We start from the raw sequence: 17799 nt of genomic DNA, 5'->3' as shown, positions 1-17799 counted from the left end.
TATTGTAGCTGTGAGAGACAGAATAACAACAAACAAACCCTCAAAAGCCCAGTGCCCAAAAGTCAGCGATGGATTTGTATAGTAGTGAGGGAAATAAGTATTCGATCCCTTCACAAAAGATGTCTTAGTACTTGGTGGCAAAACCCTTGTTGTCAATCACAGAGGTCAGACGTTTCTTGTAGTTGGCCACCAGGTTTGCACACAACCCAGGAGGGACGTTGTCCCACTCCTCTTTGCAGATCCTCTCCAAGTCAGAAAGGTTTCGAGGCTGATGTTTGGCAACCCGAACCTTCAGCTCCCTCCACAGATTTTCTATGGGATTAAGGTATGGAGACTGGCTGGGCCACTCCAGGACCTTCATGTGCTTCTTCTTGAGCCACTCCTTTGTTGCCTTGGCTGTGTGTTTTGGGTCATTGTCATGCTGGAATACCCATCCACGACCCATTCTCAATGCCCTGGCTGAGGGAAGGAGGTGCTCACCCAAGATCTGACAGTACATGGTCCCGTCCATCGTCCCTTCGATGCGGTGAAGGTGTCCTGTCCCCTTAGCAGAAAAACACCCCCAGAGCATAATGTGTCCACCTCCATGTTTGACGGTTCTTGGGCTCATAGGCAGCATTCCTCCTCCTCCACACACGGCGAGTTGAGTTGATGCCAAAGAGCTTGATTTTGGTCTCATCTGACCACAACACTTTCGCCCAGTTCTCCTCTGGATCATTCAGATGTGCATTGGCAAACTGCAGACGGGCCTGTACATGTGCTGCCTTGAGCAGGGGGACCTTGCGGGCACTGCAAGATTTCAGTCCTTCACGGCGTAGTGTGTTACCAATTGTTTTCTTGGTGACTATGGTTCCAGCTGCCCTGAGATCATTGACAAGTTCCCCCCGTGTAGTTCTGGGCTGCTTTGTCACCGTTCTCATGATCATTGCAACTCCACGAGGTGAGATCTTGCATGGAGCCCCAGACCGAGGGAGATTGACAGTTATTTTGTGTTTCTTCCATTTGCGAGTTATCGTGCCAACTGTAGTCACCTTCTCACCAAGCTGCTTGGCGATAGTCTTGTAGCCCAGTCCAGCCTTGTGCAGGTCTACAACCTTGTCCCTGACATCCTTCAACAGCTCTTTGGTCTTGGGCATGGTGGTGAGTTTGGAAGCTGAGTGATTGCTTGCTTCTATGGACAGGTGTCTTTTATACAGGTACTGTAACAAGCTGGGATTAGGAGCACTCCCTTACAGAGGGTGTTCCTCATCTCAGCTCGTTACCTGCATATAGTGAAAAGACACCTGGGAGCCTGAAATCTTGCTGGTTGATAGGGGACTGAATACTTATTTCCCTCACTACAATGCAAATCCATCGCTGACTTTTGGGCACTGGGCTTTTGAGGGTTTGTTTGTTGTTATTCTGTCTCTCACAGCTACAATAAACCTACCATTCCAATTATAGCCTGGTCATTTCTGTGTCAGAGGGCAAATGGACAAAATCAGCAGGGGATCAAATACTTATTTCCCTCACTGTAAGTTCTGAAATACTTGGCTCAACTTTTATTCTCTCCCCAACTTCTTCTGTTTCATAGGCCACCTAGAGACTTGGACTCCAAGGCCTGCATTGCCATTGGCGGAGAGGTAAGGTGGTAATTGAATCACAAGAGTGAATTGGAAGTGACCTATCAATTCCATTCCTCGATCCATTAGTCATTTAACTACCCGTTCCATGGTATTCACTTCTATATGTTGGGTTTAATTATATATTTTCACATATATATGGAATCCTTTGATGGTGTTTAGACTTTATTTAAGGGATGTGTGAGTGAAATGCAAAAAAGAAATGGCTCTGTTTTACCTATGTAAAATGGATGTTTTTATCTATACACAGTGGCAGATTCCAGCATATTTCTTATATGCTGGGATTTCTCAGGGACCTACTGCAGGAATATCTGGCTGTCCTGCATTTGGTACTTGCAGTGCATCCTCGGGAGCTATTCTGCATTATGTTCCCTTAGTTGCTTTCCTGATCTACCTATAAATAAAGTATAGATGTGGAATCTTAGCAGACATTTCTGTAATTGTGGCTGAACTCCCTTGAACACTGCCTGATCTCCAAGCCTGTATAAGATTGAGTTGTGCATTAAATTCTCAGTACAAGTGTGTCTCCAGGGATTGATGGACTGCATCATACCTAAGAAAATGTGGTCATGTGAGCGGGGGCTAGATTATTCATATTAATGAAAACTGGGGATGAATGGATTCCTTTAATCCTGTTCTAGGATCCTATTGTTTCCACTCCAGTAGAATTCTGGTAGAATTTTGAAATGTCTTAGTACAAGAGAGCCCAGAGAGATAGGACTGGTTTGGTGTCTCAATTGGAATGAATATGGTGGAGGCGGGAGGAAGGCTGCGGTCTCGATAATCCCTATGGTGGGAAATGCCCCCATCTCCCACTATGGGTAAGGGAGGTTGTTGTCCCCCTCAGTCAGGGGTTTTCTGGGCTGCAGCTACTTTCTCTTCTTCCTGTTCAGTCTAATGCAAAATAAGTCATCCCGGGTTAAATGGGGCTTTCTCTCAGAAAAGGGTGCATGGGTTTGCAGCTTTATTTTTAGCCCTGTTGCATGTGTCTTATAACAACTGAGGTGAAGCCAATGGTTGCATATCAGCCCGTGTTCTCTTTAATTTTTTTCATCCCTGTGCGGAATGAGTTTTGTTCTGGGTGGCAGTATCAAGGCAAGATGTGTGCACATGTACTCTCTCCAGTCAATCCCTGGAGACACATTTGTACTGAGAATTTAATCCACAACTCAATCTTATACAGGCTTGGAGATCAGGCAGTGTTCAAGGGAGTTCAGCCACAATTATAGAAATGTCTGCTAAGGGGCCTTCCTGATTCAACCTGAGCGGGATCTAAAATTAACTGAGTGGACATCAAAATAACTTGTGAGCATGTGCACGCCTTAGAGAGAACACTGCTATCAGCTCAGGCAGATACTGTGCTGCCTAATGAACTGCCTGATAAAACTGTTTCATACATACATTATGTGAAGGACTAGAAACTGTGAATACAAGTGTCTGGTGCTCAGGGTTGTGAAAATACATGGGATACCTGATATCCCTTTCTTCACTCTAGTTTGTCAAAAATTGAAAAATCCCCCCAAGCTAAAATATGGGTTGCCAAATAAAGTATATCAACTGAGCAGTTTCTGTGCCATTTAAACATTTATAAGTGTAACCTAATTGCAGAATTTGCATTTTCTTGCTCCAGGATTTGTTTGGGTTCAGAAAGAGATTTATTCAGACAACAGGAATAATCCTGCAGTCAGATATAAAACAAGTATCCCAAGTTGAGGGTCCTATGTACAAAATTGTTTAAAAAGCAGTTTGCCTTTATTCTGTGGTGGCTCCTCCAGAGAATAAGCTAGTTTGTTAAGCCCAGTTGCATTTCCCTGGAAGACAGTTGCAGCACCCTTGCCCCTCTCCAGCTTTTTATGTAACATCCGTCCAGTGGCACCTGCTTACTGATATTAATAGCAACGGTTGCTCAGTGGCAATATGCTTATTGCTAAGCTCTGGCTAGCATTAGCAGCTTTCAGCAAACAGGGTTGCTCCTGCTGGTATAACTAATAAAGCCAGAAGAAGTTGCTCTCAGGGCCTTATTTGTAGCTTTCCCAGTTTGCTGGTCATTTGCAGAGAAGACAGATTAATCAGCTAGGCATGCATTGGATCCATGAACACGAGAGGGGCTGCATAAGTATGTGATCAGCTAGTCCAGATTGTGTGTATCGCTAACTGGGCAAAGAGGCACCTTTCAAAGTGGTGATTCTCTTTATATTAAGCAGGGGGAGAGCAACTGGCCCTATCCAACCCCAGCACAGTGTCCCTTGTGTTTCTTTTTAGACTCTTAGCTCTTTGGGGACATGAAACCTTCTCTTCATTTTTTTCCTGTGTAAACGGCTTTGACAGCTTTTGTTCAAAAGTGGTATTAGTAGTAGCAGTAGTAGTAGTAGAGAAATTCATTTATACAGTACTTTTTTGTGGCATGAAGATGTAAGTGTGAGTACCGTATGTGAACAGTTGTGTGACAAGCAGAAATTCAGCAGGTGAGACAGATGTAGTAATGGGAACAAGTGTTGTCTAATGGATGTTAACAACTCTCTGGCAAGCAAAAGGCACAGGAGGAGCCCTGCAGGAAGAAAAGCTGGTCACCAGTGTTCCCTCTAAGGCGTGCACATGCTCATAGGTTTCTGGATGTCCGCTCAGTTAATTTTAGATCCCGCTCAGATTGAATCTGGAAGGCCCCACTCCAAATGCACACACTGCTTTGCTACTGCCACCAAGAACAAAAATCATTCTGCACACAGATGAAAAAAATTAGAGAGAACACTGCTGGCAACCCTAGGAGCACCTGAGATTTGCCACAGTTAGGGCAGGGATACAATTAACAACTGGTATTAAAAGGGTTTTTTCCCAGATGTGTAAACCTGGGTGTCTTAAAGATGCAAGTATTACTTTTGCAGTTGATGCATTTGCTGAGAAAATGCATCAACTGTGTAACTGTTGATGCATGAAACCACCACCTGTGTAAACTGAAACCACCACCTGTGTAACTCTGGTGGTTTCTGCAGCAACCATAATGTATATCATTGCCCGCAGAGATGGAATATTGGGAAGAGAAAGGAGATGGATGACTGCTAGATGGCCAAAAAAACATTTTGAGAGAGAGAGAGAGGGGCTCTCTTTATGTTCAAATGGTTTGGAAGGAAAGATGCTTTCAATGATATTGGTTAGTAACACTAAAGCCCTGTTCAGGAATTATGTTGTACCTGCATCTAGATGTCTGTATACATGTACATGCCTTTTTGTGTGAATGGCTGTACATGCATTCATTTTGAAAGTGAACCTGGGTGCAGGTCCCTCAAATGCATGGTACAGATAGGAAGTATACGACTGTGTCTGCATTCATCATAACATGTGAATAACCGAACCTGTGTACTGATCTGTTCTTCTGTACATTAGTACAAGTGGTGAACATAAGGTGTGAATGAGGCTTAAGTGTTTGACTTTTCCATGGGGCTTGTTAAACCAATCCCAGTGGCTGAAGTTATTGAGATTTTTCTCGCTTCCAGGTACATCTAGAGGGATATGCCTTGCTTGCTTCTGCCTGCTGCTCAGAGTAGCAAGAATGTACACATTGTGGTTCAAGCTGTAGAGGGAGGGATTCAGATGTAAATTTTCATGCCCTACAAACTAGGTTCCTCCCATCCTTGTGCTTCTGAATTCTGCAGCTCCATTGACAGGCACGACATGGCACTGCTTGGAGGCCAGTTCTGTTTAATTAGAGCTATAGGAAATACTGTATGTAAGGATTCTGTTGGTTAGAGGAAATATTGTCTGCAGGATTAATTAAAGAACAACACAGCTGGGCAATAAGCCGGTTTGAGCCTTACTCACCCACTCACACCTAATCTATATCGTGCTAATTTATTGGCAGTATTGTAAATGCATTAGCATTTTATGGGTCTGTCTTGGAATTTTTATTTTCCCTGATAGTTTAAGATGGGAGGGGCAAGAGAACCTTCTGTAGCACAATGACCCACTACTGAATCAAATAAATGCCTGATGTTAAGAATGCTTTTGTTCCAAGACAAGCAGTTCCCCTTCAGTCCCAAGAAAAAGAGAAACATTCCAAAAAGAGCTGGTTGTGGAGATAGCAAACGTGGCCTGAAAGATGTACAAAGACTTTCCCTCATAAGTCTTTTCTGCCCCCACCCCACCCTCGACCCTTGTATAGAATTTCCTGGAGAGCAGAAGGCTAAAATTTGTGCTCCCTTTCTTTTTAGTAATTAAGGCTGTAGAAGAAAAGGGCCTTTTCTTTTCTCAGGGTGTAATGGAAGTCAATTACAGGAAGCATAGTTATTGCAAATCTAGACACATTGTATGTGGGAGGGAGGGACCAGAACACACCTGGGAAGGAGGGAACTTGTGAGCTTGAGGTGTGTAACCCCAGTGGCCCAATAGTAGCTTGACCGTGATGTCAGAGCCAAACTACTGAATGGAATGGTTAGAGGGGAGGATGAATATGGATGGTTCATTTTTACAGGTTAGGATCTGCAAACAAAGTAGAAGTGTCAGGGAACTAAAATGCACCCATGTATGTCCTGAAGACTGTATAGCAGGGATTCTCAAACTTGAGCACCCAGATGTTGGTACCCAATTCCATCATCCCCAGCAACTATGGCCAATTATAGTGCAAAAACATATGAGGACCCAGGTTTGAGAATCCCTGCCCCAATGTGTGAAAGTCAGATTTGTCTTGAGTTCACATGTGGAAGTCATGGCAGGTTTACAAATTGTTTCCTACCTCCATGTATACCCATGCATAAAAATATGATGTGTGAATCCATCTAGAGGGACAAACATTTATAAATGTTTAATCAAAATTATTACAAACAACCCACAAGCATTCTGGTGATAATATAATTCTGAAATATATAATTAAATATTAAATATATATATTTAAATATATAATTAAATATATAAATATATAATTCTAAATTAAAGATATAATTTTGTAATATAGGTTTATGCTTTCAAAACAATGCCGTTTTAAGGTTTCATTAGTTATGCTAATGAAGACGAAGGAACTCCATGGTGCCTTTCAAAACATTACCTCTTCTCCTCCAGGGCATTTTCCAGATTGTGAGATTTGTGCTGGTTAAAGTGTTGCAAAGTGCAATGGTATTAGGCAGCAGCTTGAAAACCCGAGCACAACGCTTTTCAGTGCATTATGACAGGGTTGTGGTTGCTTATATTGTCCACCACTGCAGTGGGTTTTCCGGGCAGGGGGTGTCCATATTCCACCAGGATCACATTTACTGCCCCCCCTCCATTTCAGGCCAATGGGGTTGTAGAGGAGGACGACATGATGCGGGTTTTGTTTTTACACATTTTTCTCTAGGTCCTTTTGCGCAAAACCGCCACTAAAGGAGAGCACCGTGGTGCAAACTACAATCCTACAATAAAATAAAACTACAATAAAATAAAACTACAATATTGATTGCCTTTATATTAAAGAAATAGAAAGGGGATTGTGCAATTGCAAGAACCTGAGCCAAAAAACAGTCATATTTGGAGAGGGGCTTTAGATATTAACAAATCCTTGAACTGTGGAATGAGCCCACCACACCACATGGCATTGAGAACAGTTTGCAGGCTTGCTGGCAAATGATTCAGTTCACTGGGCTTCTTTGCAGTAAACAAGGGGGTGGGAAGTCAGTTGCCTTGCAGTAAAGTAAAGGTAAATTGTGCTGTTGAGTCGATGTTGACCCCTGGCGACCACAGAGCCCTGTGGTTGTGGTATAATACAGGAGGGGTTTACTATTTTATTTTATGTATTTATTGTTGAATTTATATACCGCCTTTTATTAAAAACAATCTCAAAGCGGTTTGTAAAAATTAAAAAAAAATCCAATAAACTGAAAATAAGAATATTAAGCTAAAAATATAAGAACAAACCAAATTAAAAACCTATAAAATACAAGCATAAAAAACACAGGTAAAAACACATAGAAGCAGCAATAAAACAATCATGTAAAAGCCTGGATAAAAAGCCAAGATTTAACAAGCTTTCTAAAAACTGTGATGGAGTCTGAGGAGCAAATGGCCACTGGGAGAGCATACCAGAGTCTGGGGGCAGCAACAGAGAAAGCCCTGTCCCAAGTGCACGACAGCCAACCCTCCCTCATTGTCAGAGCCCCCTCAGGTGATCTCTTCAAGCAGGCAGCAACCCTTGGGAGCAGGCGGTCCCTCAGATACCCCGGGCCCATACCATTGCCATCTCCCACTCAGTATGAGATGATGGCTTTCAGCATCTTCCTATATCACTACTGCCCGATATAGGTGTTTCCCAGAGTCTGGGAAACATACCAGCGGGGATTCAAACAGCAACCTCTAACTTGCTAGTCAGGTCATTTCCCCGCTGCACCATTAGGTGGTTCTGCCTTGCAATAAGCAAATGTTAAAGATTAAACCGTCGCTCAGTTGCAAATGGGATTGCACAGAAGTAAATAATTACTTAAATAATTATATAATAAGAGGGCTTCCTCTTAAGTAAGTGACCAGATACATGCTTGTCCCCAAAGCAGAAAGCAAAAGGAAACAGTGGAAGAAGAGGCACTGCCGCCACGCTGTACAAAAGCCAGGCTAGGAAGGTGGGGGGGGGAGAGGGAGAGAGAGCTCCCGCCCACTGGGAGCCGGGTGGGGCACCTGTCTTGTTGCACCCCCACCACTGGCCGCCAGGCTATCAGGCCATAACATTCAAAGGCTGCAGGGACCTGCTGAGTGCAGCTAGCTTTTTTGTAAATCGGGGCAGGGTTCCCCTGGCCAGGCTACCCATGCCTCTGCTCCTCTGGCCCTTTCACAGCGAGCGAATGGAAAAGATTGAAAAAATTCAAAAGATTTTAAAAAATATTTAATGAACAGAAAGGGGCTCTCGGCTCTAGAAAACATCAACAAATCATCACACTGTGATTTGAACCATCCACACAACACTACATTGCAACGTACAAATGGGGCAAGCCTCCTAAAACGGAAAAATACAGCTACTTTCCTGCAACACATTTACCATGTTATAGCGCTACAACACATCAATAAAAATCGAAACAAGGCATCAGAAATATGTATGGCACTCTGCTGACAGCGCAGTGACCGTGATGTCGAAACACGGGCAATACAGAGGGGCACTTGGCAGACACCTTGCGAACCTGTTAAAGCGAGTAATCTGGAAAACGCCCTGGTGTCTACGTTGTGTTTCTTTTCAGACTGCGCGTCCTTTGAGGTCAGAGGACCATCTTCTTTTCTATGTAAACCACTTTGAGAATGTTTTCATTGAAAAGCAATATATAAATAATAATGGCCTACTCAGTCCCTTTAGAGGATTAATAATAATAATAATAATAATAATAATAATAATAATAATAATAATAATTCGATTTCTATACCGCCCTTCCAAAAATGGCTCAGGGCAGTTTACAAAGAGAAATAAAACAAATAAGATGGCTCCCTGTCCCCAAAGGGCTCACATTCTAAAAAGAAACATAAGACACACACCAGCAACAGTCACTGGAAGTACTGTGCTGGGGGTGGATAGGGCTAGTTACTCTCCCCCTGCTAAATAAAGAGAATCACCACGGTAAAAGGTGCCACTTTGCCCAGTTAGCAGGGGTTTTATGCTCTAGGAATATAGATGAAGGGAACTCAAGGCTAAACGATCAGTGGGTAACTGCCCTTTGACTTCTGATGATGTTCTTCTGACTTTATTCCTTCACAGAACTTTGAAGTCAAGGCCGATGATCTGGAGCCAATATCGGAACTGGGACGTGGTGCATATGGCGTGGTAGAGATGATGCGGCACATGCCCAGTGGGCAGATCATGGCAGTGAAGGTAGAATGAGACTTCGTGACTTGTATGTGTATGCATTGCCCATCCACATCTGCTTCCCCCTTCAAACCCCTTGCAAGCTATTCTTTCAGCACTGGCATATATGCCCTAGAATGTTTCAAGGTTTTGCTTTTTTGTACAAAAAGCTATATTTCCTGAGGTGCTGACCTGGGGATGGAAAGAAGCAAGCCAAATTGGAGACCCATGTGGAGCGAGCTTGAATGTCCAATATTTATTAAATGTTGAGGTCCCCACACCAGCACAGTCTGGTTCACTTATCAGAACTCCAGTAAATGAACCATGCTTAATGGACCATGTTTATATGATCTGTATGGACAAAGTTGCATGCACTATTGACTTTAGTATATGTACTACCGAAGTGACCTTGATTTCTGCACATTTCCATACTTAAGAATGAAAACTTCCATTGTGCTATTGCCTGCACTTATTTATTTATTTATTTGATTTCTGTACCGCCCTTCCAAAAATGACTCAGGGCAGTTTACACAGAGAAATAATAGATAAATAAGATGGCTCCCTGTCCCCAAAGGGCTCACATTCTAAAATGAAACATAAGATAGGTACCAGCAACAGTCACTGGAGGTACTGTGCTGGGGGTGGATAGGGCCAGTTACTCTCCCCCTGCTAAATAAGAGAATCACCACGTTAAAAGGTGCCTCTTTGCCAAGTTAGCAGGGGTTAGCACTTGGATTTGACTTTCAAATAGGAGTGAGTTATAGGACTGAGTTATGTGGGCATTTTTGTTTGCAGGTCGCACATAATAATTCTTTGTCCTGCTGCCCTGCTTTTGGGTTTCCTAGACGCATCCAGATGGTCTACTCTTGGAAATGGATACTGGACTAGATGGACTTTTTGATCTGATCTGATTTTGAGTTATGCAAAATGTGTTAAATCTCTCCATGATAGTGCTTTTAAAGCTGGAGGGCCATACAGTTCAACATAGAGGGAAACCACATTACTTAGTGAATGGACTGTTTACATCTACTCTTAACTTGTCTTGTATGCACATAACTAAGGATGTAAGAGAAATGGGATATACAGATGAGCATACAAATACATCATGTTTGTATATCGCTTGTGTATTCTACTTTAGGGCAGGTTTTCTTAACCCTTGTCATCTGCCTTTAGCCATGAACTCCAGATGCACTCTTGACAGCAACCTATTTCTATATATTTAGACCTATTCATTCTTGTTTAGTTATGATATTATGGCCTTTAGATTTTAGCAATCAGCTTTTGCTTGTAGGTATGTTAGATGAAAGGAAGCTGGTAAGATAAATGTAAATGATTTAATGTCACTAAGAGTATTATTAAATAAAATGAGGTTTATTTTCATATTAGTCATCCACATAGTTCATGTAATGGCAGGTTTTGCTCAACATTTATGATTTTATGTTAGTATTTGACATAAGTTTATCATTTTATGACAAGCATGAATTTCAGAGCCCTTTTCAGACAATTCACTCCACACATTCAGTGAATGTGGGGGCAAAGGACTGTACCTGTTGACCATGCCCGTAATGTGTGGACAGCATCATCTGACAAGGGCTTGTAAAATCCCTTAAAGAGCCCTGTATAATGATGATATTCAGAACAATTTGTTAATTTTACATGGGTGACATATAATAAAGTATTGGATTGTTACACTTTTCAACTGTACAATATTTTTAGTTTTGATATTTTCAAAATGAAAATAGGGGGGGGGACGTTTGTTTCAAACCTGTTCATATTTCCAGTGAATTTTGCTTGCTGCTTATATTGACATTGTCCGGTTAAAGCTGATTTGCCTATCATAGTTTCTGGTATTAAAAGACTGGGGACAAGGGCAGGTTCTGACCCATGCAATTTTTCTCAGTTTTCAGAAAGTAGATGAGCAAGCCTAAGGATGTAGGAGAGAAAGAGACTATAAAGATGTGCATATGAATACATCTTATTCTGATTCTCTCCTTGATGTCTACTTAGTAGACCAGTTGCAAAAGCTCTTTGAAGAAGTTACTCAACACAGTTCAAGGAGCAAGCCGAGAGCCATTGCCTTCTTTCTTCCCACTTGCTCCCCAGTGCCAAGCTATTTAAATTCCAGCACATTAGTACTGTGTTCTTCTAGCTTTGACATGTGGCCCAGTGCAAATGTAACCCTTAATCTTGGCTAGCAGTAACCATAGCTTATTCCCTCATTAATCTTTGTTAAGATTCCAGTTGTACAGTAAAACCATTTTTTTAGCTTGCTGAGCTAGACTCTGCCCCAGAAAGGCATATATAGGGAAATGCCAGGAAGAAATGCCTGTCGCCTTGCAAGCAGAGAGGCTGGAAAGGTGGGGAAGCTGCTTTAACCTTGGTTTGCTTTGAAAAGTTGTAATAATTAGCCATGGTCAATGCAATTTGTACTCTGGAAATGCACTTCAAACCATGGCTTCACATCCTGGATTGCAGCTTGTCCTTAACCAGGGTTTCAGATCTAACCATGGTTAAGCTGTATGCTTATAGAAGGCAAATTGGTCTGATATGAAGCTCCACAGGCGCTCCAATACGCACACAGACCTTCAATGTGAGTAGGGACTTTCCATTCACTTCAGCATTGGGGACATCTGTATGCATGCAGTAGGGGGAAATGCACTCACAACTACATGCAACTGTTTCTGACATGGAAGTGAATGGGTAAAGGCTTGCTTTGTGCATCAGAAGTGTTGCACAGGCAAGGAGCCACTAGCTTGGGACAGGTGAAGTGTGTGTTGCTGAGCCTGGGCCTCTTTCAAAAATAGCCTTCCACTAAACGTTCTGCCATCATAGCCTTGTTAATGATGGAAGAACACAGAGCGAAACAAACAGAGAGCGAGAAAGATAAAGAAAGCACTTCTGTAATAACAATCATCCTTTGCCCTTCTATAGCACCTCACATCCGAGGATCTCACAGTGCTTCCCAGACATAAATTACGCCTGTGAGGTAGGTAAGCATTATTATCCCCATTTCACAGAGGCACAAAAAGGCTTTTAAAAAAACCCTTCAAAGGTGGCCTCTGATTTTGGGTGACTGTTATGAGACTCTTTCAGCTTAAGTCTATATATGTCTATTCAGAAGTAAGTTCCACTAAAACCAGTGGGACTTACTGCCAGGTAAGTGTACATAGGATGGCAGCCTTATTGCCCAAGGCCACAAAAGCACTAGTTTATCTGAAGGGGCTAGAATTCAGGAGTTAAGGTCTGCCAAGCTGATACTTCTGTAGGGTTAAACTTCTATGGCTGCAGTCTTTTTTTTTTTTAAGCACTTAAAAAGCACTCTAAGTTGGAAGCTTTCTGCTTTAACTACTAGGCCACTGCGATTTGTCTTTGTTGTTGGTTAAGAAGGGCAGTAAAAAGGCAAAATGACCTTAGAAAACTAGAGATTTTACTATTGAAACTTGCTTGGTAAAATGAACCCAGTGATGTGACTCTTGTAGCTTTTGTGATCAATGAGTTGAAGCATTGCATGTGAAACCTTGCACATGGTTGGGAAGCAGAGGAGTGAAAATTAACACAGGATCTTTCTTCCAGCGAATCCGGGCAACAGTGAACAGTCAGGAGCAGAAGAGACTGCTGATGGACCTAGACGTTTCTATGAGGACAGTAGACTGTCCCTTCACTGTCACTTTCTATGGTGCACTGTTCCGAGAGGTATGGCATCTATGGACCATCATGTCCTTGCTCAAATTTGGGCTATAGCCCTGGACACACTTATCTGGGAGCAAGTGGGACTGACTTCTGAGGAAATATGCATTAGATCATCCTAATGCATGTTAATGGACACTCTGCCCATTAACATGCTGGCAGAGAGTCTCCCAGTGATGAACAGAGGAGGAGCAGATATGGACCTACTCTCCTCCATGTTAAAGGGGCTTTGTAAGCCCTTGGTTTTAAAGGGGTGTGCCTGCAATTTTGGATGCCAAATCACATTTCAAACATATTCCTATTGAGCATCCCTTCTCAAACAGTGGCACATCGGATGCCTCTGAGATGCCCCCAAGCAAGAGAAGAAGGCATGTCCCCTCTCTTGCTGCTGCTCACCTGCAACTAGTATGCAGAGGCATCATTCCTCTGAGGCTAGAGGTGGCCTATAGCCATCAGGACTAGTATCTAGATTGATAGACCTGTTCTCCCTAAGTTTGTCAAAGCCTCTTTTAAATTCATCCAGGTTGATGTCCATTACTGCATTCTGTGGTGGAGTGCAACAGAAATGCTTGTAGTCTGGTCTCTCCTCTATCCCAAACACTGAAAATGACACTTAGTTCTTCCATTTCCATATGTATAATCAGAGGTAAAAGACGAACTCCCCCCACTCTTCGGTGTTTTTTAATTGACGACATGGGGCTTCCAACCTGTGTAGCAGTTAGTAAATGATTTCCTTTTCCTCCAGTGCCCGGAAGCAACTTTTAGTGCCAAAATTCAGTATTCTTTAAAATATATATTACTGGCAAGAAGAGATTACTGGAGAAATGGAATATCCTGCTTCTCTTTCCTTTTTTCTTTCTTTCACAAATTGAAATGTGTTTGGAGGATGGTGCTCACATGGGCCAAATAAGCCATGAAATAGCTTTCTGGCAAGTACTGCACTTAACAAACATGTTCCCTTTCTCAAGGAAGTTAGTTTTGAGGTCCTGATGTTTCTGTGGTCAGAGGGCAGCCAGCTTAGAGATGGTGAGTTTTTAGAAAATAAAATAGCCATGCTCTGGGAACATCTTCTTAACTTGCATTGTTCATGAAATGGCAGGGATAACTTGTGCCCTAGACTGGAATTTAAATAAGAGAATGGTAGACAGACTAATGTTTCTGGTCCTTTGAACCTGGCATTGTGAACTATACCTTCAACTTAAATGCAGTGCTACTGTTTGTGTGTGTGTGTGTGTGTGTGTGTATGCACATGTGCAGGTTTGTGTGTGATGCGAGAGAAATTAAAAGGTTAGTGTAGCTTCCTTCAAAAACAGGGAAGCTGTGGAAACCATTGAATATGTTGTAGTGGTAATAGGTAGCTGAAACTGATAGCTGTGCCTGCAAACTTTTTCAATGCATTTCCCTGCATTTCCCTAGGGAGATGTGTGGATCTGTATGGAACTGATGGATACTTCACTGGACAAGTTCTACAAGCAAGTCATAGACAAAGGCTTAACGATTCCTGAAGACATTCTAGGAAAAATAGCTGTCTCAGTGAGTACACCCCTCCCCCATCCAGAGAGATTTAGCACCATTTCCATCTTTGTTGCTGGGATTAGTTTACCTCACAGAGAAGGCCACATCTGTCAATCAGCTGTTATGGTGTGAAGTTGCAGAAGAAGATATAGAAAAAATAATAGTTGCTTCTTTTTAAGAGCTTATCCTTGTTATTCATTAGCCACAGTTCCTTAAAGTACCCTGGTTGAAAGGCAAGGCAGGAATTTTGACAAGAGGTGTTGGTGGAGAAAGGTACATTGTGAGATAAATGTCAGAGACAGGTGAGCTAAAGGCCAAACTGCATGTGCTGTGGGAGGCCTCCAATTAGCTGCCTTACTCTTAAACAAATTAATTGCAATGCTGATTACAGGTGGCTGCAAATACGATTGCAGAAGCAAGGCGATGGGGATGGGGCTTAACTCTCTCCATTGCATTATACATCATTCTTGAAGCTGCTTTTCAACCCATGGAAGAAAAATATTTTTCCCCTACTGATGAGGAAAGCAGCTTTAGTGTGGAAGGGAAGTAATTGTGGGGCTCTAGCCCCTTAGCCACAAAGGAATAAAGTGGCCATAGCAGCAGTTGAAACACTGGGACTTGAATGGGAATTTTTGCCCTCTTCTCTCCCTCCCCCCAATACACTTGCTTGCTTGGAGTCACTGCAAAGAAGAGAGATTACCTGGGTGCTCTTAAATGCATGGAACAATGGAGGAGAAGCTCTGCCCCCTGTAACTAATCTGCTGCCAGGTTTTTCTGTAGATGTTTTCATGGGATTGTTAAAGTCGGGCCTCCTACAGCTGTAAAAAAACAGTTCTTTGCATTTTGTGTGAGCTGTTTTGAGGGGCCTCAGACTGAAAGGCTGCTTACAAAGAACTCTGATGTTTTATTTAATAATAAAAAGATAACAGGTGTTGGGGAAACATCTTGCATAGAAATACCGGCAGTGTATGTGGAATTCCAGTGATGGATGGGCCTGGAATTCCAGGATGCCCTGGAATTTTAACCATCAAAAGTTTCTGCGTATAAAGGTTTGGTGCACTCTGAACCTGGGATGTCATGATCTGTCTCTTTATTTTGAGCACGGAAGGTGGCTGGAAAAGCAATGAATACTGTGAATCATGTTTTACCACCTTGCTGCTAGACTGCAGGCTCAGCACTCTTCTGCCTGTTAATTGCCCAGGTGCCCGATGTCTCCACCCCACCTCAATTAAGTGTTGAAAGGCATGTGAACTTGCGGCCTGGGACCTGGGAAACGGAGGGCATTACTACCACTTCAGCTCATTCTTGTTTGTTGTGTTTTCAGATTGTAAAAGCGTTAGAACATCTACACAGTAAGCTTTCTGTAATTCACCGAGGTAGGTATGACCAGTGTGCTGTGCTGTTAATAATTGCTGATTCTGAAGGGGATATGAGAGTATTATGGGTCAGCTGTAACTGCATAAACAAATGGAACTTCATGCATCTCCCTGATTGCAGATAATATATTACTTTCGTGCTCTAGCATCTCCACTGACTCATTGGCTTCCAAGCAAAATGCAAGATGATGATAATGATCATTTACTTAACCTGCACACTGGGAATCAGGCCTAGTCCTTGCATCTCTTGCTGCAGTAAAAGTTATTTTTGCCGCTTATTCTCTATTAAGAGCAGAAATTGTTTAATTGCAATCTGCTGGTGTAGATATAATGAAGAGTCCCTGCTATCAGGAGAGGAGAGCTGGTCTTGTGGTAGCAAGCGTGACTTGTCCCCTTAGCTAAGCAGGGTCCGTCCTGGTTGCATATGAAAGGGAGACTTGATGTGTGAGCACTGTAAGATATTCCCCTCAGGGGATGGAGCTGCTCTGGGAAGAGCAGAAGGTTCCAAGTTCCCTCCCTGGCTTCTCCAAGAGAGGGCTGAGAGAGACTCCTGCCTGCAACCTTGGAGAAGCCACTGCCAGTCTGTGAAGATGATACTGAGCTAGATAGACCAATGGTCTGACTCAGTATATGGCAGCTTCCTATGTTCCTATCATAGTTAAATCAGAAACCAGTCTTGGGAATGCATAACTGCATCTCCTCCCCTTTCTTAGGGAAACCTCTCCACCCTGTATCTGAAACCTATATCGAACCATGTTTTCAGGGCTTAGTTTAAGAGAGGTTTGGCCAGCTATAACCACTGTTGACATCAGTGTTGACGAACACCAGTGTTGTGATTTCTGGCACTAGGTTTCTTAACCTGATGAGTAGGGAGCCCAGATGGCATCTGCACTTCCACTTTGACTTCAGGTGTGAATATTCCCCTAGAGAATTCTACAGCAGTTGAAATAAGTGCTCACTTTTGTCTAGAGACCAGGGAAAGAGATTTGTTAATCTGTATCCTGTGACTTTGAGTTCATAAGCGTTAAGCAAAATGTATGCTGGTTTGGGTGCCCTCTGGTGGTAGCAACCAATTTCTGTCTGCTTCCGTGCCTGCTGTGACCCACTGCAAACCAACCTGCTTTTAATAAATCATGATTTATTTATGTTCCGCCTTACAGATGTCAAGCCCTCCAATGTATTGATCAATACACTAGGACAGGTTAAAATGTGTGATTTTGGAATTAGTGGTTACCTCGTTGACTCTGTGGCCAAGACAATGGATGCTGGCTGCAAACCTTACATGGCAGTAAGTGCAAAATATTGAGGCATATTACATAAGTTCCCATTGCTATCTCGTCCGACTGTTTATACAGATGATCTTAAGACTGGGCCCATAGGAGCTTGTTTCCCCCTTGTGATCTTGTCAAAGTTTCATAGTTACCTGGCTCAGAATACAGATTTGCTTAGTTCATAATTTGAATGTTGTTTCCCTAAAACATTCTTCTATAGCATGGAATGTGAAATGAAATTCTGTATATGTACAGAATGTGCTTTTAGTTGGTCTGATTTTTTTTGGCCAAATTAGCTCTATTTTTCCTGCCCCCCCCCCCCCCCCGCAATTAGCTCTGAAATGATCCACTCTGTTCTCCAGAAAGTTGGAAAAGCCAGACTCTTTCACAGGGCAATTTGAGTTTTCTCCCCTCCCAAAATACCTTTCTTATCAGCTTTCTATCTTCTAAAACAGTGTTTCTAACAGCATCAAAACTGAGTGGACATCAAAATACTTGTGATCCTGCGTACATATGCATACCTTACGAGGGAACACTGCCAGTGATAC

General features: G+C 42.6%; 1 protein-coding gene across 3 annotated transcripts in view; it reads left to right on the top strand.

The window, feature by feature from the left end:
* MAP2K6 (mitogen-activated protein kinase kinase 6) overlaps window positions 1–17799 on the top strand; it is a 147166-nt gene that overhangs the window by 82775 nt on the left and 46592 nt on the right. For all 3 annotated transcript variants that reach the window (XM_053297359.1, XM_053297358.1, XM_053297360.1), the window contains exons 3-8: window positions 1574–1622; window positions 9316–9429; window positions 12976–13095; window positions 14506–14622; window positions 15929–15980; window positions 17141–17268. In XM_053297359.1, coding sequence (XP_053153334.1) covers window positions 1574–1622; window positions 9316–9429; window positions 12976–13095; window positions 14506–14622; window positions 15929–15980; window positions 17141–17268 — 580 coding nt within the window. The remainder of the gene's footprint in view (window positions 1–1573; window positions 1623–9315; window positions 9430–12975; window positions 13096–14505; window positions 14623–15928; window positions 15981–17140; window positions 17269–17799) is intronic.

Source organism: Hemicordylus capensis, chromosome 2 (genome assembly GCF_027244095.1).
Source record: "Hemicordylus capensis ecotype Gifberg chromosome 2, rHemCap1.1.pri, whole genome shotgun sequence".
Lineage (NCBI taxonomy): Eukaryota > Metazoa > Chordata > Lepidosauria > Squamata > Cordylidae > Hemicordylus > Hemicordylus capensis.
The sequence above is the reverse complement of the archived record's forward strand: the minus strand, read 5'-3'. Positions and strand labels throughout refer to the sequence as shown.